This window comes from Pundamilia nyererei, unplaced genomic scaffold (genome assembly GCF_000239375.1).
Source record: "Pundamilia nyererei isolate P.nyererei 1_Seehausen unplaced genomic scaffold, PunNye1.0 scaffold00123, whole genome shotgun sequence".
Lineage (NCBI taxonomy): Eukaryota > Metazoa > Chordata > Actinopteri > Cichliformes > Cichlidae > Pundamilia > Pundamilia nyererei.
The window spans coordinates 1,675,705-1,699,315 of record NW_005187524.1 but is presented as its reverse complement, the minus strand read 5'-3'; the positions used below and the strand labels follow the sequence as shown (position 1 = coordinate 1,699,315).

The window sequence follows — 23,611 nt, the reverse complement described above, 5'->3', positions numbered from 1 at the left end:
GAAGGAACTCATTAACAAACCAAGTGTCAATTCATGGAAGCTAAAAGAAAAGCAAATCCTCATTATCTCCAGTTGTGTCTTGCCATTATGCCACTTATGAATTCATTTGGGGCTTAAAAACTTTGTCACTTTTTAGAACCCAGAGGATTACCCTGTTATCACTTTTTAAAGGAACTATTTCCTCAGTAAAAAGCAATTTCAGTTATTGTTGTCACAGCAACAGTTAATGGGGGAGCTGGATGTTAAAAAAAGAGTTTTAAATATCTAATTTCTGCCTTTTATTATTTTATCTTTTTATTTTATAAACACGTGAATGCTTTTACTTTAAGTGAATGACAGTTAGAATCATATACTTATGTAACCTTTATCTTACATATATAAACTGTAATTTTATGGGCAACAGATTAACCTTCAGTCCTGTTTTTTTCTTTTCTTTTTTTTCATCTTAATTTGCAATGCATATTTTCTTGGGTGCGTCCTGGACACAGGCAGGTCAGCAGAGTTCCAGTTTAGTGCATCTTTTGGTTGCTAGTGTTGGAATAAGCAGGTTAATAGTTCTGACCATGGTGGAGAATCAGATAGTGGATATATTTTAGCAATAATAGGCTATCTAACTGAAACAAAGTCCACTCTAGAAGGACAAAATGAATAAGAAAAGATACTTTCTGGATCCTCCAGAGATCAAAGACTACCTGGTCAAAGGAGAAAGGTTTACCAAGTGGTCAGAGGTGAGTGAATATTGAAAAAAATTAAGCTGTTGATTCTTGAATATTAACCAGAGTGATTAGGAGTTTAAATATACATCAGTAAGTGTTGCTTATTTTCATTCTCCTGTGAGCAATACAGCCTTCTCTGTGAAATTACATGGTTTTCATCTGTTTTTAAAACACTAATCATTAATTTCTTATCTAATAACTTAAATATAGCTACAAATGCAGTTTAAATATCAGGTTCAGTATCGGCACATCGCCAAAAAGCATCTCTGTTTCACGGGTTCCAGAACCACGTCAAAGATTATTCCTCTATAATGTTGTACGGTCTTCAGCTTATGATGCACACTACCCTTAGATGACTACTGTTGTCAATCAGCTCGATACAAGAAGTACTGAATTAATTTGTCTCTATCAAGGACTCAACCAAAACCGTTCCTGTCACCATGAAGATGGATCCAAAAGGGTTTTTCGTCTACTGGATTAACCAAAGCAAGGTGGGGAAAAGCCAGCAGCATTCTGATGTGTGGGTAAAATATATGTGATTAGGATCCGCTAAAGGTGTGAGATATGTAAGCGCATCATTCACCACCTTCTGGCCTCAGCAGTCTGTATAGATTATCGATCAGTGCTGATGTGGGCTCACTGTCCTACTGTGCTGTGCAGCTGGACTGTGATGCACTCAATGAAGGTGTCTAGCTGTGTTTACTCTTCATCTCTCTTTCTCTTCTCACTAAACAGGCAAGGTCTTCTTTAAATGTGCTACCACAGTTAACCAAAACTAAATTTTAAGATAAAATAGGTGTAAAAAGCAAATGTTGGCTGAAAAAATTACAGGTGCTCAAAAAACTAAATAATATAAAAGAAATGTCTTTGCTTTCTTTTTCTTAATTTGGTCATACTGGTCACCACAACTAAAAGCAGGAGGCAGTGATATAGGAAATCATATTGTTATTGTGACTGTGATGTCTACATGTTCTTCACTTTGTCTTGTGATATCTTTCATAATAGCTTCTCAAATGTTCCCCCTGATGATGCGCCTCAGATGAAAACAAAACAAAATGGAAAAAGGAAAAAAATAAATAGAGTCAGGAAAATATAATATAAAATATAATAAATAAGAGAATACATTCAACAAACAAACAAAAATCCTTAAGTAGCACTTTGCGGATCAGTGATAACAGAGATTTAGTTATTACCAAGTAATAATTCTGTAATTACACCAGTATTAGCTATAATACTGGGAAACATGCTTAGCTAAATGTCACAGTTTCCCCAAAAACCATCTAATTTGTTTACGGGTAATAACAGAAGAAAAATGTAATATCTACCTCTGGCACGCTGACCCTCCTCATGATCAACACACAATATTGTTAAGTAACCATGTTTCATGACCACCCCATCACTGCTGCTATTACAGATGTATTGTCTGTTGAAAGTGAACAGGAAACAACAAGCTATCCCTACTTTGTAAAAATATCAGAATGAACTTGGCATTTATTTACTCATTTATAGGTTAAAACAGCCCTACAATATTCCCAGCCTTAAATAGCTTGTTTATTAACTCACTTATTTTACTGATGGGCAACGTGTTTTTTTTTTCTACTTTGCTAAAGGGTGAGTTGTATCTAATCCATATCTGGAATGGTGCCTACACGTTGAATTTAGTATCCACGATGATTTCTTGTCTCTTGTTTCTAGGAGACAACATTCCTGGATGTTGCTACCATCAGAGATACCAGAACAGGAAAATATGCAAAACTTCCCAAAGTAAGTCCATTTGTATTATTTAATTTGTGGCGTTCACTTTGATTTAATTGAGCTTAATGATTGTGCTCTGTGTGGAGGAATCTCTCCAAGCATGCAAATATATCTGTCGAGTCCTTTGTTTGTCCATTAATATTGACAGACATATTTGCATTGCAAAGAGAGAAAAAAAAAGCGCCGTGGACGCATGAACCCAGGCTACTCCTCCACAGAAACACACAGATGCACTGGCACGCAAACAAACATAAACACACACCCTACGACAGGCTGAGTCATGGCGGGAGATTTCTGTGAGCGAGTTTCGAGTGAGCTCCAAAGCTGTCAGCTGTAGTTTCGTCTCTTTTCCCACTCCTCGCTGGCCTCCGCAGAGAGCTGCATTATGCAGCTGTCATCATCCCTTACGGGAGGGAAATCTGAAAAATCTGTTCTCCTTAGGGAGAATGCATCATCACAGATGGGGTGCTGCTGAAAGCACATCCTCATCTTTTGGTCCCTTAGGACTTTTTGGGAAAGCTGCTCCAATGCTGACGTCAGGCGTGCATAGAGAGGTGATTGTAAAGCATCATACACAGGAAGGCAGCACATGTGTGCTTGTGCTCTTCATGACCGCCTTGTGTGTGCGTATATATAAGCAAGCGCGCGACTCTCAGTGTGTTGTGCATATGTTTGCATATGCTGGTCAGCATATTTGCATGTGTCGAAGCACCTTTCAGGTGTCCAATCTGTGCAGACAGCAAAGTGCTGCAGATTTAGATTTGTTTAGTCAGCTAAAACATGAAATAATGCATTTTATTTGTCCACAGCACCCAAAGGTCCGAAATGTGTTTAATTTGGATTTCCCGGACAGCAACCATCTCGCCAAAACCCTGACTATCATCTCGGGTCCAGACACGGTGAACCTGACCTATCATAACTTCTTTGCCTCAAAGGAAAAAGTGACACAGGTAATAAACCGCTGTGTCTGTGTAGTAGCTGTTCCCCTTTGACTGTTCAAACACAGCCTCTAGCCCTTATACCACTGGAGCCTTTGCTTCTTCTCCCTCCCAACCCCTCCGACCCCTCCCTTTCAGTCTAAATTAGACTCTGTGACTCCAACATCCAGATTTAATCTGCTGTAATGAAATCTCAATAGTGCTTTGTTCAAATACAACATTCACTGCTCTCATTTCCTAACCTAACTCTGCATCAACACCCTCTAGTGGTGAGCTTGTGCATAGACGCTTATGACCTTTTAAGCCAAACTCATGCAGACACCGAATTTCATGCAGCACCTCTGTTTATTTTTGTGAATTTAAAAAAAATGCACATTAGAACTGGGCGGACGACATTCTTGCGATCACCTACAACGCTGCAAGAAACAACGCATGCAGGCAGGTCTTCCTGGATAAAATGTAAGTGAACATCATCACGTAATCTACAGCTTCTAGATGATGAGGGAACATAATACCATGCAATCACATCATGCGCTGGATAACACGTGCTCTGGGAATTCTAATGGAAATACTATTAAATCTTAGATATGTCCGGCTTTCTCTTCAGACCAACAAAGATGGGAAGATCCCAGTGAAACAGTAAGTTTCAGGACAACCACATACTGGTTCATTTGTTCAGCAGATACCTGTGTTTCCTACTCGGTTGTTCACTATGTTTTTTCAGTATTTACAAGATGTTCCCTGCGGATAAAAAGAGGGTAGAAAGTGCTTTGGCAGCAGCACAGCTCCCCAAAGGAAAGGTCAGAAAATAAATCTCCTTTCGAGTGGAAATACATTTTAAATTTGGACTTTATTCTTATCTAACTTAATGAAAACAGTTTGCAGTTTTCTGACAACCCGTCTGCACATTTGTTTTGTTCTTCAGTATGACACCATTAAGCCTGATGTTTTCACTGAGACTGCCTTCAGGAGCTTTATGACACACCTCTGTCCTCGGCCTGAGATCTATGAGATCTTCACTTCCTAGTGAGTAACCTGTAGAAGTGTCCTTAACTGATCATTGTACAGACTGAATATCACACACCTACTGTAGCTGTAGTTATGCTTTATTCATAATTAGTTTGTTATTGCATTTACGTTTTGAAACTTCCACAAATTGTCAAGCAAAAAATAAATAAATAATAATAAATTTAATGGTTAGTGGTAAACCTTCTTCATCTGGTGTTTAAATCTACTCGTTTCAAAAATGATGTCATTGTCTGTTCAAAATGTATGAAGCAAAAAATTGTCCTAGTTTGACAAACTAAAGTTAGAGGTGCCTCATGTAATATGCTGGTCTTGCACTGCCAGTCTGTGCTCCAGCTCGTGCCTCAGCAGCCTTGCCTGAGCTAAAATGGCAGGAAATTGGCCGTGATGGGGATGAGGAACCTTATGGGCATCGCTGATGCTTTTATTTATTTATTTACTTGTATTTAATCATGAAAAAAATCTGTTTTAAGAGAGTGTCCTGGCCAAGAAGGACAGCAGTGCAATCATAAGTTGCAGAAATTAGTTGCACATACGCACGCATGTATCCAAACCCATACAGCAAGTAATAAAGAATATCAGAAACAAAGGTAATAATATTCAGGCAAAACACTGCAGCCTGAAGTAAGTGCAAGTCCAAGATGTGATTGTCTCGCTGTGCCCCGCCCTCCAGCTCCACCAAACCCACCATGACGAAGGAGAATTTCACCAAGTTCCTCAACGAGAAGCAGAGAGACTCTCGGCTGAATGAGGAACTGTTTCCGCGTCTCCGGCAAGATCAGATCAAGGCACTGATTGACAAGTATGAGCCCCTGTCCAATAATTCTAACAGAGGTGAGATTCAGCGGTGGTCACTTTGCTATGCTGAGGATGGAAGAATGGGCACAATCACCCTCCTTATGTTTTTGCTTCAAATGGTCTCTCGTTCCCATCTCCAGGTTTGATTTCTCCAGAAGGTCTTTTATTCTACTTGATGGGTCCAGAGACATCAGTGGTCATGCAAGACAGTCTGGCCAAGTCTCAAGACATGACCCAACCCATACCTCACTACTTCGTCAAGTCGTCACACAACACATACCTAACAGGTCAGAAAAAAAGAGAAATGGATATGATTTCTTTAAGATGCTGCTTAACAATGTGCCTTATTTTTCATTTTTCTCTCCCTGTGCAGCTGGTCAGTTCTCGGGCGTGTCCTCCCCAGAGATGTACCGCCAGTGTCTGCTCGCCGGCTGCCGCTGCCTGGAGCTGGACTGCTGGAAGGGTAAACCTCCAGATGAAGAGCCCATCATTACTCACGGCTTCACCATGACCACTGAGATCCTGTTCAAGGTTGTTGAACATACTCATGTGCCCTCAGTCTCCCACCCTCCAAGTATTTGAAATTTTTCCTCTGCAACTGTTCACATTACCATATTAGGAATATTCCCACCTTTTTAATGTCGTGCTGAAATGTTAGTTTTGGGGTTACTGGAATTTTTTGGCCACAACTAATGACCATCCACCAGTGCATAGAGCTGATGTAGTTAAGTACACCTACATTATTTTCTTTTCTTTTCTTCTATATAGTATAGAAGATAAGGAAAAACGTAAAGGGTCCACTCTAATATTTTGCAGCCTTTACAGAAAGGAAAGAATGGTAACGATAAACAAATTTAATATTCAAATTTCTAGTATTTATTTTTTTGGTGTTAAAAATTGTGATCAGAAAGCGACGGCTGAGTCCAAGTAAATGACCGTCACCATTTTCCTGCCAGCACATCTTGAATGTGCAACATCTAAGCTTCTTGCACACCAAAAAGCTGCTCACACTTATCTTTAATTCATGCTGAAGAGCACATTCGAAACACGAAAGTGTAAGTACACAGTAACACACAAACACACTGATAGGCCATTCTCTTACACTCAACACTTCCATATAAGGGCAGCAGGAGATGAACAGGCCGAGGCACAACGCCCAGGTTCAGTTCAGCAACATCACAGCCTCTGCAAGAAACACCTCTGCAGTTTGACACAATGTTCATGTTTTCATAATTTTTATTTTAGTGAGCTTGTTTCTTTTTTGCTCTGCGTCTCATTAACTTCTTGAAGTTTTCTAATATGCTATTGCCAGTTTCATTTCTTTAAATTTAAGTCCAAAAGTAAAAATCCACTTTTACAAAATAACAACTAAAAGGCCTCTTTTTGTGACACTTGACAGGACGTGATAGAGGCTATTGCAGAGAGCGCCTTCAAGACCTCACAGTACCCCGTTATCCTCTCCTTCGAGAACCACGTTGACTCGTAAGAGCCGAGCTTTAAATAAAGCCGTGTCATAACATGCCATTAATGCTGCTGTTCTGATGCACGTATCACGAATAATAACAGGCATTAATGTGATTTCTTCCAGGGTGAAACAGCAGGAGAAGATGGCCAACTACTGCAAAACCATATTTGGTGATGCCCTGTTAACAGAGCCACTGGACAAATACCCTGTGAGTGAGTACACTGCTGCAGCACAGCCAGCTGTCAAAATAACAGATAAAGTTTAGATGCTATCATGCTACGCTGGGTGACTCGGATGAGTTTCGCTATTTAATCACAACGACATGAAGGCAATAAATGGCAAAGTTCAAGTTTCACTGGTGTGTTTGTTGTCCTCTGTCTTGTATCTGCTGTAAGAACCTCTCAGATTCCCAGAAACAAAGTCTGTCAGCTCCTCTTAGGCCTGCATGTGTTTATATTCCTGAGGCTGTGTCTGTTTAACTATCTTAGATGGTATTAGGGACAAAACCAGTGTTTTAGAAAGGAGGTCAGCAGACAGTCTGAATCCAGGCCTCAATTTTTGAAGTATGAAAAAAAAGATGTTTATTTTATATGTTGTTAATTTTATGTTTGTTTGTTTTTTTGTTTTTTTTAAAAAAGGTTTAAGTAAAGGCAACAAGCTAAATGGGAGAGTGACCATCCGGCTTTTTATCAGTGTGCAGACAATAAAGGCAGCTTTCATGATGGTATTTGGGCTAAATTATTGAAGTGAGGTAATGTCAGTGAATGCAACATTAATGTAGAGGATGCATTCAGGTTTTCGATGCATCCAAATGCCTGAATGCTTTTTTCTTTTAGAAGGTCAAGCAGTCCCTGTGGCCATGCATATGATCACATGATGACCTGACTGTCTTAGGAAAATTAAACACAAGCTTTTAAAACAAATTCTTCCACTATTACTACTATTAAAATAATAGCTATTATTGTTGATTATGTGTAGAAGAAAAAGGTTAAAGTCTGCACCTTTCCATTTACTATTTTGTATTCTTTTTTGTTTTTTTTTTTGTTTTTTTTAATTTAATTGTAATTCTGAAAATTTGGAGGAGTATGTTTTTGAAAATTGAGCAAAAGGCAAAATAAAAAAAGGTAAATAAATTAATAATAATAATAACAGTTTTATTGTATTTTACTGTTAATTAAAATACTAAACAGTCTCTCCAAAACGCAGCCCAGGATAATAAATAAAAACTGCATAGCAAAGAAATAGGAAGATGTAATAGGAGTATGGCTATACCATATAGTCCACTATGTGAATGTCTTTTTAAGTTAACCTGTCAATAACAGCCATTCATTTCATTTTTTATTTAACTTTTGTGTTTAAATTACACGTATTTGTGCATATGCAATGTTAATAAATGAGGGCCATTGCTTTCCACTCAAAACAGCTTTCCTCTAATGACAGACTACACTTGTTTCATGCTCAACAGCCAAACAAAAAACAGACTAAGTTGATTAAATTTAGCAATGACACTTTGAACATTAAACAACTTTGATGTAAATCCCTCTGAAACAAAAGTAAGAGTATAAGTTTGATGTTTTCTGAATATAATCGATTTTGTCATTGTTTGAACTTCTTGTTTGTGTCTCTAACATTCAGCTGAAGCCGGGCCAGCAGATCCCCAGCCCGTCTGAGCTCCTGGGTAAGATCCTCATCAAGAACAAGAAGGGCAGCCATGAGAAACCGGCCCAGAATAAGAAAACTGCCGCAGCAGCCGCTGACCAGACCGCAGCCGCAGCTACGAATGCCCAGGCCCCGAACGCCACTTCCCAGGATGAGGCCAACCCAGCAGCAACCACCCCGGAGAATCAAGATGAAAATGAAAAACCACAAGGCAAATTCAGTTATACTCCAGATTTAGACGTGTGATTTTATTTCCAGGTGTCACTGACACTGTTTTTATGTGTTTCACCAGAACCGGAAGCAACTGTGGAGGAAAATGAGGAGCAAGAAGACACAGAGGAACAGGATGAGGAGAAAATGAAGACATCAGATGAGGTAAATACTTGTTTTACATCATTTGTTCCAGCCAGGAGAGTCCAAATATAAGTTAACCTCCTTTTGACGTCCTGCAGGGCACAGCTGGACAAGAAGTAACAGCATATGAGGCCATGTCATCCATAGTCAACTACATCCAGCCCAACAAATTCATCTCCTTTGAAAATGCCAAAAGTATGTCTGCAAACAACAAATTTAACCTAAACTCAAACAGGTACAACTCGATGTAACCTTGGTAACGTGTCATTTTCTTCTCCCTTCACAGAGAAAAACAAGAGTTACGGCATCTCTTCTTTTGTGGAGACCAAAGGGGAGGCAATGATCGCCAAGAGTGCCGTTGAATTTGTTGAGTATCCTTTAGGAGTGCATCAGATGCTGTCATGCCCGACAAAAATGAAAACCATTTAAGTATACGACAAATATATTCTATGCATTCAGTTTATTGGGGTCGGGGGGGACACGGAAATATAAATAAATGATTCCCTAACTGTCTACCTAAGATATAATAAGAGGCAGATGAGCAGGATTTACCCCAAAGGAACAAGAATGGACTCCTCCAACTACAATCCCCAACCTTTTTGGAACGTTGGTTGCCAGATGGTGGCGCTCAACTACCAGACGATGGGTAAAAATGGAGATATCACACTTTAAAATGCTCAGAAATATACCCTTTGTGAATGTTTGGAACCGTCTACCGTTCCTGTTTAAATACAGTTTTCTGACACACTGATGACACTGTGTGTTTTAGTCATTTAAAATCTATTCTGTTTATTCGCCACAGCAGGTCAGTGTTGCACCTTTTTGTGCTGCACAAGCCTCTGTTCGCTGCCTCCCTTTAAGCTGAAGACAAGTGCCGTGAATGGGCTGTTTGTGTCTCACTTACAGATTTCCCCATGCAGCTCAACATGGCCCTGTTTGAATTCAATGGCCGAACGGGCTACCTCCTCAAGCACGATGTGATGCGTCGCAATGACAAGAAGTTTGACCCTTTCTGTGACAGGATTGACACCGTTGTGGCGAGCACACTGACCATCAAGGCAGGTTCACGACCCTGTTATTACAGAGTGTCTCTTTCTTTAACCATCAGTGTGGGCTCCTATTATCTGTGGAAGCTGAATGTCAGAGTAATTGAGTTTCAAGCTCCATCTTTTCATCATTCTGCATGCAGAGAAACTCATGAAGAATTAGTGCAGTATGTGTATAACAGATGGCTGTTTTGGCTTTGGGAAGTTTGTCCATGTTGTCCTTGTGTGATATCTTAATAAAAACATAATTTGCTTCATATAGGAGTCCAGCTGTTCAAAAGTCCAGACTTGTATATATAAGTCGTCCAATCATATCTACTTGTCTCCATAGATCTATTCGGGGCAGTTTCTGGCTGACAAGAATGTAAAAACAGGGGTTGAGGTGGAAGTGATTGGGCTGCCAGGAGACCCTAAGAAGAAATACCGCACCAAGTGGTCCACGACACCCAACGCCATTAATCCAGTGTGGAATGAAGAGCCATTTGTTTTTGAGAAGGTGAATAAAATACCATGTAAACATTTTCAGCCACTCCTCAGTCTTCATATTTTGATGTGAAGGCAAAAACAGAGCTTGTACAATTCTAATGAGCTTGAAAGTCAGTATTTGGTATGAGCACCATTTTTCTTCATCACATCCTGAACTCTCTTTGACAGGAATAGTTCTTCAGGCTCCTTGAAGGACATTCAAAACTCTTCTTTGGATGCTGCCTGCCTTTTGTTCCGATCTCTGTTAAGACGATCCCACACTGCTTTAGTAGGGATGAAGGTTCAAGACTGATAGTGTTTTATTGTGTGTTTGGGGTCATTGTCATGCTAAAAAAACGAAGCCATTGCCATTTAGATGCTTACCAGATGTTGCACCTCCCTCCTGACCTCCTCCATCCTTTTCACACCTTGAGTTAGATACCTGTATTATGCTTGAATGGTTTATACATCAGTGTTAAGCATCTTAACAAAAACACATATACACACAAAAGCATTCCTCTGAAAATGCCCAGGTACAAGGACAGGATCGAAAAGGAGTTAAAAAGCAGCCGGTGTCCAAAGAAAAATGTTGAAAGAAATTCAGAAAGCCTGGAGAAATCATACTCAAGACCACTTTAAAATATTACAAGAAATTCTGGCTCCTTGATGAATAAATGAATGAAATGATGTGTCACTAACATATCTGTTGTTGTTTACATGGTTAGATCTTGCTGCCAGAATTGGCATCTTTAAGAATCGTTGTCCATGAAGAGAATGGCAAATTTGTGGGACACAGAATCATCCCTCTTGATGCCATCCAGTCAGGTCAGCGAAGCTGAGAATATTTGAATTCATACTTCATATAATATACATAATTAAAGCAATGAATCACTCTAGGCCTCAGAACATTTGCCAGCTTGTTTTAACCAGCTTCTGCATCAGGCAAGCTGCTGCCTTGCTTTTATTTCACCAAGGTTTTATTTTCATGTCCTGCAGGCTTCCACCACATCTGCCTGCGCAGTGAGAGCAACATGCCCCTCACTCTGCCTGCTCTCTTTGTGTACATTGAGGTCAAGGACTACATCCCTGCTGCCTTTGCGGGTGCTTAGCCTTTTACTTTGTGTTTTTGCAAAAGAAGAAAACCTCTGCTGCGAGTGAATCCTTGTTGCCAGAGTGACAGTTAGAGAAGAGAAGACTAGTTTGGAAGCATTTTTGTTTTCTTCTTTGTCTTCGTACCCACACTTATGTTTGGTTTAAGAATAAATCATTGTACACTCATTAAAATGGTTTGTTTTGCAGATTTCACAGATGCCTTATTTAATCCAACAAAAGGCACAGAGAAGACCACAAAGCCTCCCAAACAGGTAAAAAAAAGAGAGAAAAAACATCATCAGCAATACCTTTGGATTTCCAGTAAATCCTAACAACACTAATTGAGTTCCTGGAATATAACCACTTGCTAGATTGTTATGTTCCTGTCCTTTTCTTCTTTTACCCCCACAGTCATCTTCTGACTATGTGTCTCCCTATGAGTTGCCTCTTGGAGCCCAGCCTCCCGCAGACCAAGCTAAAGAAAGTGAAGCCCCTGCTGCAGGTAATGAAGCTTTAGAGGATGACACTTCAGATCTTGCATTGCAAAGATTTTGAGCTTGTCTGTGGCTCACACAATTGGTCTCAATGCTGGTGTATTTGAAGGTGCATTTAATCACTTCCTCCTCTAGAAAAAGCTGCATCCGAACCTACACCGCCCGCTGATGCCACTGACCAGTCTCCACCAGCAGCTGGTGCAGAGGAAGCTAAAAAGGAGGAAGAAAGCAAGGCAGAGACCCCTCAAATTCTCGATGAAGCCCCAGCCGATGCAGCACCAGATACAGGAAGCTCCAGATCTGAAACCCTTCCTGAAGCCTCTCCTTCACCCGAGGAGACCAAAGCAAGCCCGGAGCCTGAAGCGGCTCCTGAAGCCAAAGAAGAACCGAGCACCGAGTCTTGCACAAACCCCGAACCTACATCTGATAAAAAAGAGGAAGCCAGTGCAGCTGCAGAACCTGCTGAAGCGCCTTCTGCTGCGGCCGTTCCCTCTCCAACAGTTGCAACCACCGAGTCTGCAGGATCAGGTGACTCATCTCAGCCGCAGACGGGCAGTGAAGGTAACACTGCAGCACTTCATGTGCTGCACTCATCATAGTTTTCCTTTTGTCAATACACTCTGGATAAAAGCGCTCTGACAAGGATAATACAGAACAATTTAGAGTTATTTTTTGTTGAATAGATTCATTATAATTGCATATCCAGTGCTGAAAAGTAAGAAGACTCCACAAAAAAAATCCCCTTTGTGTTTGTGCTGCAGAGCCTTCGACTGTGACTACTGAAGAACTGACACAGCACAAGAGCTATCAGAAGGTCATCAAGCGTCAGGAGAAAGAGATAAAAGAATTAGAAAAGAAGTATCAGAAAAAAGGCGAGGATCTGATTCAGAAATACTCTGACTCTTTCAAGGCCCTCAAGAAGAAGGTTTCAGTGAAGAAAAAAGAGTAAGGGGATGTTTTCCTTCCCAAATTTGTTTTCAAAGAGCTTTCCAGAGTGAATCTGCAGCTATATATTTTAGCTAGGGTGCTTGACAAAAGAGCTTTTGATTATCCCGCTGGAAGGAGACAGTCCTGTTTCCTGCAAAGCAGCGCTCAAATCTCCACAAATTAATAGTGACTCACTAATAATGTTGCTGTTTTTGGATTAATAAGACTATATTTAGAAACATGAGGAGTACAGCTACAGTTAATGTGCGTTTCTAGCTGACACTGACTATTAAGATGAGGATGAAGAAAATGAGTGTCTGCAGTGTTTGTCATTGAGCTGTCAGAGCAAACCAAGTGTTACTAAAGGCCAAATAAGCATTTTGTATAGTATTTTCTGGAAGCTCATGGTTGTCAGCTATGAAGGGCAGTGGCTGTTAGTCAATAAACTGTATTGCCCACACATACTGATTTATTGTGTCATGTTATTTTTTCACCAGGGGAGGTGACAACACCCCTGAGTCCAACGGGAAGACAGAGCGGGTGCAGGAGCTGAAGGAAAAAATGACGTCTGAAATAAAAACACTGTTTGCTGAGCAGTATGATCAGATGAAGAAGAAGAAGGAGCAGTGTGCAACAGAGGTTAGTGACACTGAAGGTGACAATAAACACATTACACACATTGCAGCCAGATACTGTGCTTAAAGGCGCACTAATCAATACTGTCATAATTAACAGTGAACCAAATGATTACTGCTGCAAGTGAAAGGTCCCCTCAGCTCTATGGAATATTTCAGGATCTTATCTGCTCATTATTTTGGTTTTATGACTCACAAAACACCGTGTTTGTTCAGTGGCTTACTCGCTACGTGACGCAGGCAGCTGTTTTCAACTCCAATCAAATCTATTGTGTTCCACCTGCCCAAATACCAAACATGAGCCAGACAAGTATAATCACTAAATACTGTAAAGCCATCGTTTCTATGTGTGCTGGAAGACGGTGAATTAGGAGATAAAGGAGATAAAGGAGGCTATCAGGGTTATACTAACTCAGTTGGACAGAAACATTAGTCCAGAGAAACATGACACGTATGTCTCTTGATTATATGAATACAGTTACCACTTTATAAGGCACACACGTCCTTTTGCCTTCATATTTTCGTCTTGTAATGGATTCAAAAAGACATTTAATCCATACTGACATGATAGCATGACACAATAGCTTCAGATGTCTCAGCTGCACATCCATGATCTCCCTCACTGTTATGTTCAACCAATAACCAGTTTGAGATCATCTGAGCTTTGCGACATTGTGCGGTATCCCGTGGGAGGCAACCATGCCGATCACACTGTGGTCACATAGGGATGGACATTGTCAGCCACCAAGTGTGCAAAGAAAATATCCCCCAGACCTTCATCACTACCAGTAGCAGCCTCAACTGCATCATTCAAGTCAGGATGGATCCATGTTTTCATGTTGTTTATGCTACAAACCAACAAATATCTGAGCAGAAATCAAAAGTCATTAGACCAGGCAGCATTTTTCCAATCTTCTGTTGTTCAATTTTGGTGAGCCCATAAAAATTCTAGCCTCCATTTTCTGTTCTTAGCTCATAGAAGTGCACCGGGTGCAGTTTTAGGCTGCAAATGCTCTCCTGTATGGCTTGCTTGAGATGAGCCGTTATTTGAGTTATTATTGCCTTCATTTCAGCTAAAAACTGTCTGGCCATTCTCCTTCGCCCACTGGCATCATCAAGTTATTTCCACCCAGAAAACTCACTGGCAGATCGGCATTCAAATACTCACCCTTTCCATATTTAAAGTTACTTAAATCACATTTTTCCACATTCTGATGCTCAGTTTGAACTTCAGTAAGTTTTTTTGACCATGTCTGCATGCCTTAGTGCACTGAGTTGCTGCCATGTGATTGGCTGATTAAAGTGGCTCGTGAGTGTAAATCAGTTAAGACATGATTTACCCCAATTTAAGTAAAAATCAGGATGCTGATAAGACATCATGAACTCGTTCGGTGATATTATTTAAACGTAATCTGCTTTGAAAAATAAAATATTATTTTTATTTTGCACGGTGATACCTGTGAGGCCTGTTTCCAACGTTAAAAGAAGTAGGCTTATATGGTAACAATGCTATGCATTTAACACTATTACTAGATCTATAATGTTAATGTTTAGAGCTGTTGCCTTCCTACTGTTGTAAAGTGTTTCTAAAAGGCATCAAATGGGTATGATATTCACATCCTGTCCTTACAGTACAAAGTGGCTTAGAAAAGTAACAACTGAAAGACAAACTCTTCTCTGTGTGCTCTGGTCACCCCTACAGCCATTAGTCTCCTCACTCTGAAATCTCTGTTAGATATTTACCTGTTCACCTCCGATTAATGTCCATGATTCAGGATGTAGTCACTATTTCCTCTATGGGCTCTCCTCGTTGTGTGTTTGGGATCATGGACAAGCAGAGGCTTTATTAATTACACACCAACTGGATTGCTGTTACTAATAGTAATCAATCTATATATAAAGAATCCGCTTGACCCCAGTTTTTGCACAGAAGCAAACATTTTCATTCACATTGTTACTCACAGCTATTCACATCTCATGAGTTGGAGCTTCATCCTTACTGTGACTGCACCATCTTCTTATTGTGTTGTGACAGAGACTAGCCAAACTGTTGGAGATGGCCATGGAGAAGCACGCCATTGAACTGAAAACCCTGGAGAGGTGTGAGCACACATGCAACACATTCAGGACATGATGCGCACATGAAGGAGCAGAAGGCTTTGCTGAGTCTATCCAATCTGCCCCTTCAGACTTTGCCGTGACAGTCTGTGTGTGTGTGTGTGTGTGTGTGTGTGTGTGTGTGTGTGTGTGTGTGTGTGTGTGTGTGTGTGTGTGTGTGTGTGTGCCATTTGAGGTGAAATATTTGACATTTAGCAAAGAGAATACCTCAAATAATGAATGAATCACCTCAGCAGGCGGGTCTTCCAATGTCCTTGGCTGGGCTTATGGTGTTATATCTGTGTGTGTGCATCATCCCAAGTCCCCAGCTGGCAGATGGTTATCTCAGGACAGCCATTATCCAGCAGGTGTTTAAACAGCAGTAGGGAAGCAAAGGCAGGCTTGATCATCTACCTGTCCACTCAGGCACAAAAACACAGCATTCAAGCGTTCCTTTCACTATAAAGATAAGGTCACATAAGACACACAGCGCCCTACAACTCTTGATTAAAGGAGAAAGGGTGTTTATAGGGTCACTTTTCAGTGTCAGATTTGAGATCCTCACATGTTCCCTTTGTCTTGCTCTGCAGCGAAACCAAAGAAAACAAGAAAAAAGCCAATATGAAATGTTCGTCCACAGACAAAGCAAAGTAAGTTCACGACATTCAGGTTTTATTCATCACTCTAAGTTAGTTACAATTTATTTTAGAAAGACAAAAGAATTAAGAGAGCGAGAGTGAAGATCTGAATTTTTAACATTTTGTACAAGATGATTAATTAAAGATACATTTATTCATTCAGGCTGAAAAAGGCAATGAGCACTGAGATGCTGGATGAAGCGAGTCAGTCGAATGCTGCCGTGAGTACAGAAGTTGTTTCAAAGTGATCTAACACAATCAAACTTTTTTTTTAGTTTGTGTGCAAAATAAAAGGCACTGTTTGACATTTGTGGTCATCTTTTTGCTAAAAGCTAAGCTGAACGTAACACTACAACCAGAAAAAGGGTTACTGTAGCCTAGAAAAAGGAAAATGAGGGAAACACTTTACAGAGGTTCTCAAATTTACATTAATCAGTAACTGGACTTTTTTTTAGTTTTGTCATTCTAATTAGTTTATATTTTTATTTTGTTTTGACTTTTTGGTTTTAGTTCAGTTTATTTTGAGTTTCAGTTCTTGTAATTATTTGTGTATTGAGGACAAATGTCAGAGGCAAGATGTAAGAAAAGCAGAACAGATATTACATTAAAAACAGAACTTTTTAGAGCAGTTGACTCAAAGTCTGATACATGTCCAGACTCTCAATAAAAAGCTTCATAAGGTAAGTTTTGAAAAATAATTTCACCAAATGTACAAACACTAAAACTAAAAGGACATTTTTCCTATATTGTTATTTTATTTTAGTTAATTTGCTAAGCTTTATTTTTTTAAAGATCTAGTTTTAAGTTTCATTTTAGTTAACTATAACAGGCTTGTACTAGTAACCTTTCTTGTTACCTTTAAACAAACACCTGCTAGCTGTTTCCGCTGTAATCTGTTGTTGTCTTATGCTAAGTTAAACATTTAGATTTTTATGCTAAGCTAAACATTTAGCCTTTTATGCTAAGCTAAACATTTAGCCTTTTATGCTAAGTTAAACATTTAGCTTTTTATGCTAAGCTAAACATTTAGCCTTTTATGCTAAGTTAAATATTTAGCTTAGTTGCAGCTTTACTGTACATCTGTGGGCACTGGCTGAGACAGGCTAAAGCTGTGACATTCAAATCATGAATGTTACTTTGTAAAAAAATATTTATTTTTATTTTTATTATTATTAAAGGAAGATAAAAGCAATGACATTGGAAAAATAACAAAATAACACAACACTGGCAGCAATGCAACTTAGTAATGAAAAATGCTCTCTTTCAAGGTAAAAACCTTAAGGATTTTCTACTTCTGGAAATAAAATTTGAAGGTTGAGTTTTACTGTGGCTTTCTATATACTTGCTAACACACTGTTGGCTAGTAACCGCTGGCATTCTGGCAGGAGATAACCCTGCAAACCATGTGAGAGTGCCAACTGTTGTACTTTCTAGCACTAAAATAAACATGAAAGGAAAGAAGCTTATACTGCAAAAAAGGCAAACAGGAGAAGGATCGGTTAGAGTTTTGCTATGTTCACAGATGAAGAGGTCATTGCTTTGAAACTGCAGAGCCAGAAACCTAGGGGGCCTTATGTTTGACTGGAAGGCTGAAATTTTTAAAGGAAGACCTTATTTTCACAATTTTACAGTTTTTCCTATTAATTAAGCTCTCCACCATAGCCACTCTGTAATTTTACACATCTATCATGTAGAAAACTAAGATGTATTATTGAAATTGTACTATTGCAGGGACCTAATGTGTAGTTGAACATAGACAGAAAGGGGAGTTTCACTCGTCTGGCCCACTTAACCGCAGGCTTTATGAGGCACACGGTGTAAAATGAGCTTAACATCCCTGTTTTTAAGGCTAGAAACTTCATCACAAACAATATTTTCATTTTGCAGAAATGAAATACGTGTCCCGAAATGTTAAAATTATTATTTTAGTAATTTTCATGTACTCACACATTACCAGTACCAGATCACATATAATTTAGCTGTGTACCTATTGTTAAGAATGCCAAGATTTGAAGAAAGCATGGAAAAATAATACCCTAGGCATGCTAAAGCCCTTCTCTTTCACACAGCTGTAGGTACACCCACACACGCTTGAACATGCACACACATTAACTCACAGCAGGCCACGCATACACAAACTTACACACGCTTTCACCCAGTGAGTAAAGTGCAGCGGGCCCTGACCATAGGCCAGGCTTGTCCATTACTCAGAAGCTGTTTACAAGCTAATCCATGTGTGGTCGATGACTCACTGAGCTTTGCTTTTGTTCCTCCGTTGGCTCATCAAGATTCAGGCATGATGCATCGGGGTTAAAGACTCAGCTATTTCACTCTGCTCCTCTCAGATCGACTCAGTTTAGATGGCAGAAATCCCCCCTCACTTTCATCCCTCCACACATTTGGGTCACATTGCAGCTGGTGTTGATCTACTTAATCAACATTTCCCCATTAATTACTGCAGATATTTATAACACAATCACTTGTTTAATCAGCACAGGCTCAGTATTGAATGCACAAGTCCAGTTGGGGGATCTGTAATCTAACTCGACAAGTGCAACCTGTGACTTAACTGTATTGATTCTCTCTCTCAGGTTGCATCCATAGATCCCACGGGTACATATGAGCAGATGAACTGCTTATATAGACACGCTAACAGTCTTTATCGCAAACTTGATACCACATGCACATTCCCATTTGCTCGCACACACTTCAAAACCACAAATCGATAGTGTTTTCCACTTGCAACATGTTTTCTGCTTTGTTGTATTGTTACAGTCTTCAGATTACAGTCCGCAGCAAGAGGCTCTGATGAAGAAACAGGCTGCTACACTGGAAGAAATCAAGACCTTGACCAATCAGGTACACACAAGAAATTCAATTAAAACGGAAATTATTGTTTTTGACAGTCCCATTCCCCTGGACCAGCTAACTAATACACTGGGGTCCTATGCCAGCCATCTCTCTTATACCGTTAGAAATCTTGGAGTAGTCCTGGACAGCTCACTCAAGTTAGACAAACAAGTTGCCTCAGTTGAGAAAACGGGTTTTTACCAGCTACGTCAAATCTCCAAGGCAAAGCCCTATATTCCACATAAAGACCTTGAAAAGCTTATCCATGCCTTCATTACTTCGAGACTAGACTATTGCAATTCTCTGTACATGGGCCTCCAATTCTCTCTCCTCCAGCGTTTGCAATTAGTTCAAAATGGCGCAGCACGCCACTTAACTGGCACCAGAAGGCATGATCATATCACTGCAGTTCTAGCCAATCTACACTGGCTCCCTGTTAAATACTGTATCATTTAAAATCCTTTTGTATACTTTTAAAATGTTAAATAACTTGGCGCCCAGTTACCTAACCTTCCACCGAGTCTGCAGTTGTGCAACTCTATCCATCCATCCATCCATCTTCATCCGCTTTGTCCGGGGCCGGGTCGCGGGGGCAGCAGCCTAAGCAAAGAGGCCCAGACCTCCCTCTCCCCAGCCATCTCCTCCAGCTTATCCGGGGGAATACCAAGGCGTTCCCAGGCCAGCCGAGAGATATAATCTCTCCAGCGTGTCCTGGGTCTGCCCCGGGGCCTCCTCCCGGTGGGACATGCCTGGAACACCTCACCCAGGAGGCGCCCAGGGGGCATCCTTGTCAGATGCCCGAACCACTCTAACTGTTTTTAATTGTTTTTAACTGTTTTTGTTGCCTTTGATGTAATCTGCTTTGCTACCTTGTGTGAAGCACTTTGATGGACACTGTCCTTTTGAAATGTGCTATAGAAATAAAATATTGATTGATTGATTGATTGACACAGTAACACCAGGGCACACTGGTTTTATTTTTTTTCTCTTAGAAAAATGAAACTACACTTGCACACCTTATTCGTGTTTCCACTAAATCTGCATATTTGTAAAAACCTCTGACGACAGCCAAAACAGTCATGTTTACCAATAGAAACTCTGAGAGGTCCTTGACTCCTGATCTTTAGAAATGACTATACTTTATTACCTGATTTTTGGGGGACTGTCAGAGAAAAAATAAATACATGTCCTTGCATTCTTTGGCAGTTCCAGAGTCCTTTAAAAAATTATTCCCAACGCTGCATAAGTTCTTACGTAGGTCTGCCCATCAGTGAGTAAAAATTAGAGCATGTCGCTTGTGTGTGAGCTAGCATCAACCAAGGGTACTCACCCATTATTCCATGTCACGCACACTGATTGGGAATAACCTTGTGACCGTCTGCCTAATTTTGTGCTGGTCCCGCTTTTGCAGCCAATACAGCCCTGACCTGTGGATGCCACTACAATGGGTTGTCGACCAGTACCCGACCTTGATAAAGATAATGATAGAGATTTAATGTTTTACACTGTACTTGCAAAATCACAGAGAGAATTTACACAAACCTTACCTTCACTGTACCAAGAGTTTTTTGGATTTTTCTGTCCAAACAAATGCAGTGTAAATCTGACTACATTGATGGACTTATAGGCATCTATAATCCAAACTGAGCCAACCACCAAATTTTTGTTTTTCAACCACACTGCCAACCACGGCCATCTGTCCTTTCAGTGGATGTACGTAATGCTGCGGCGTGACACATCCAGTTTGGGGGATGCAGAAAGTACACATCAAGCTCCCACCGCTGTAAATGATGTCAGAATGTTTTTTATGACAATACTTTGCTTAGGATTGGTGAAATGTTGGCAGTTATTATTGTGAAAAGAGGTGTGAGAAGACAGCTTAGACACTGACGTGCGAATGCCAGATGGACAGTGTGTTTTTATGTCTCACTAGTAGTATTAGCTTGCAGATAGAGTTTTCAATATTGCAAGAGGCGGGGGAAGGAATTCAAGTGAGGCTTTAAAAACAGATGAATGAAGAGAACTGAATGTGAGCTAATGTATGCAGCTGTATTTAACATACTTACTGAATATTGAGCCACTTTTTTTCCATATTGGTAAATCCCTCACTCTTATTTGCAATCAATCAGTCAAACTTGGGTATAAGCCAGTTGAGGTCGATCTTTAGTTTTACTTGCACGAGCACAGAAAATCATTCTCTAAAGATTATGATAAGCACCTGCCTGAAAAGAAAAATGTGTGAAATCATGAAAATGTCAGCCCATTCTCTTGATAATCCTCTGACTAACCTTTGGCCCCTTGTGTTGGCAGCTCAATCAAGAGGCCCTGAAGGAGCACGATCAGAAAACAAGATCGCTGGCACGAGAAGTGCGAGAGGCCGTTAATGTATGTGTGGGGGCGCACTTCCCTGAGTTGGTCGACGAGGTCGACAAGAGTGGGGGGGGAGTGGGCTTCTATGGAGATGTCTTCCTAGGTTAGATGTGCCTTTTGATTACCTCTCTCTGTGTAACTCTGCTATAAATGTTTTTTTAGTTTTTTCACTTTTATATCTGCTTTCAAACTGTTACATAACCTATAATCAGGGCGCGGATATGAAATCGTAGAAGATTGCTTAATGAGAGGTTCTCAGAGTGAAGTTGCAATTTAGTTGTGCTAATTCATAGGTGGGTGTATACTTTGGGGAGCTGATAATGAGGTTTTCACAAATGTCCAGGTACTCCAAAATTAGATGATTTTGAAAATATTTTTTTTTAGTTTCTATTTAACTCTTTATTTCTGTTTCTTTTCACCATTAAAAAACCCCCACCCTAAATTAGGCGACAAAGTGACAAATATCTTGCAGATGTGGGCTCTGTAGCTCTAAAAGCCTTAGAGAGGTGCTTGTGGTCTCCTTTCTGTTCTCTTAAGTTAAAAATGGGACTAAATGTAGATGCAAAAATGGGTTATCAGAGTCTGCAGGGCTGAGCGAGACAATGGCACATCAGTTTGCATGTGTGATAAGTGCTCGCTTGGACTCTGTGATGTAGCCACTACATATGTTTTGCAAAATTAAAAAACAAACAAAGGTAAATTTGCTTTGTAACAAGCTTGAAGCTCCTGTGACATCAATTCCACGTATATGGCACATCCTGTATTGCATGTAAAACATGAAAGTTTGGAAAATGTAGACGATTGCTTATAATGTGGCTCAACCTATTTTTAGTGTACTCTTTGTATTTTCTCCTATTCTATTCCTGTGATGAATTGATGATTAATAAACTTACAGTTACTCGAAATATGTGTTATTTTTCTATCACTAAAACTGCTACATCTTTTTATTTTTGTAGAGGTTGATTTGTTAAATTTCTGAAGGGGAGGTTTGTCTTTCTTAGCTAATCCCTGAGATATTATATTAACTGTAATTTGTTGAAGTTAAGTGATTATCATACTGACACATAGCAAAATGATATGAATCATCATATGAAAAGCAAATGAAGCTGAATCAGTGACTGGAACTTAAGTAAAGAGGTGATGGGAAATGAGGTTAGGTATTGTCTGCCAGTAACCCTTTCTCTTTTCTCCTGTCCACTGTCTCTCTTACTCTTTGCACATTGCTTCAAACCTCAGTGTAATTTTGCACATTATAACCTGATTCACAATACCACATAATTGCTATGTGATGGATCACGTGCTCTCTTAAAACCAGAGCTATAATAAAGGCACGTGAATCAGAGATAATGCAGGTAGTCTGGGTAAAACTAAATAAATAAATAAATCCGGAAATTGCAGGGTTTCAGCTTAAATTTCATCTACTTATGCACTGTATCCTGTGAGAGTCATTTTTTCCCCTCAAGTGTTTACACGCATATGCATGCATTTATTAGTGAATGCAGCTTTTCTCTGACTCATCATCCCGTGCAATCTGTCCATTCATTTGATTTCCTTTTCCACGCGACACCCTTCTTCTGAATCAAATGACATGAGTGACATTTCAAAGTGGGGGATCTGGATAAATCTCTAGGAGACACAGCTTGTGCCCGAAAGTCCTGCCACCTCATGCACAACACAGATGAACTGTTAGCTTTCGGGTGTGAATCCAGTCAGCCCTGAATCACTGGGCTAATTATCTTACATAAGGATGAAGACATCTCCAGCAGGTTTGTCTCAAACCAGCTGGAGAGGGATGGCCTGAGCAGGATCTCTCACCGACAGGAAACACATGGCTACTCAGTGACACTGGATGAAAAGCCAAAAGGAGGAGGAAAGCGTTTCCGTTCGCACACATAAATGAATCACAGAGTAGCTGCAAAAGCAAAAGTTTTATACTGTTTTATTTATCTGTGAGATAAAAGTAAAGGTAAAGAATTTCCTAAGAAAAGCTAATTAGATCCTAGGTGGTTTAAATGAATGGCATATGGTTGACCTGTCGCCCCCAACCAGTTGAGGTAGACGGCTGCCTGTTAAAGGTTTTTTTTTCCTTCTCACTCTAACCTAGTGCTTGCTCATAGGGGGTCCACTGACTATAGTGCCTTTCTCCCTATTATTGTAGGGTGTTTAAATTTAATAGAATCTAATTAAAAAGTCTTGATATGTCATTTGGTATGCAATATACTTTTTTCTTTTACTTTAACCTCAATCTTTTTTTTAATTTTGAGAAATTATATCACTTGAAAGCAC

At 40.0% G+C, this 23,611-nt stretch overlaps 1 protein-coding gene across 1 annotated transcript; it reads left to right on the top strand.

Moving 5' to 3' along the window:
• The first annotated feature begins 644 nt into the window (after positions 1-644).
• plcb2 (phospholipase C, beta 2) lies at positions 645-22,222 on the top strand. The gene is made up of 32 exons (XM_005742801.1): positions 645-728; positions 1,130-1,207; positions 2,412-2,480; positions 3,281-3,421; positions 3,789-3,868; positions 3,995-4,048; positions 4,134-4,209; positions 4,335-4,435; positions 5,109-5,269; positions 5,374-5,520; positions 5,607-5,764; positions 6,633-6,715; positions 6,822-6,906; positions 8,334-8,547; positions 8,647-8,732; positions 8,810-8,906; positions 8,998-9,082; positions 9,233-9,357; positions 9,618-9,769; positions 10,089-10,253; positions 10,948-11,047; positions 11,219-11,323; positions 11,522-11,586; positions 11,726-11,816; positions 11,944-12,369; positions 12,570-12,753; positions 13,233-13,374; positions 15,406-15,470; positions 16,058-16,117; positions 16,269-16,338; positions 18,881-18,964; positions 21,266-22,222. Exons 1-32 carry the CDS (start codon positions 645-647, stop codon positions 21,431-21,433), a joined length of 3,801 nt encoding a protein of 1,266 aa, XP_005742858.1. The 3' UTR covers positions 21,434-22,222.
• Positions 22,223-23,611: the final 1,389 nt, after the last annotated feature.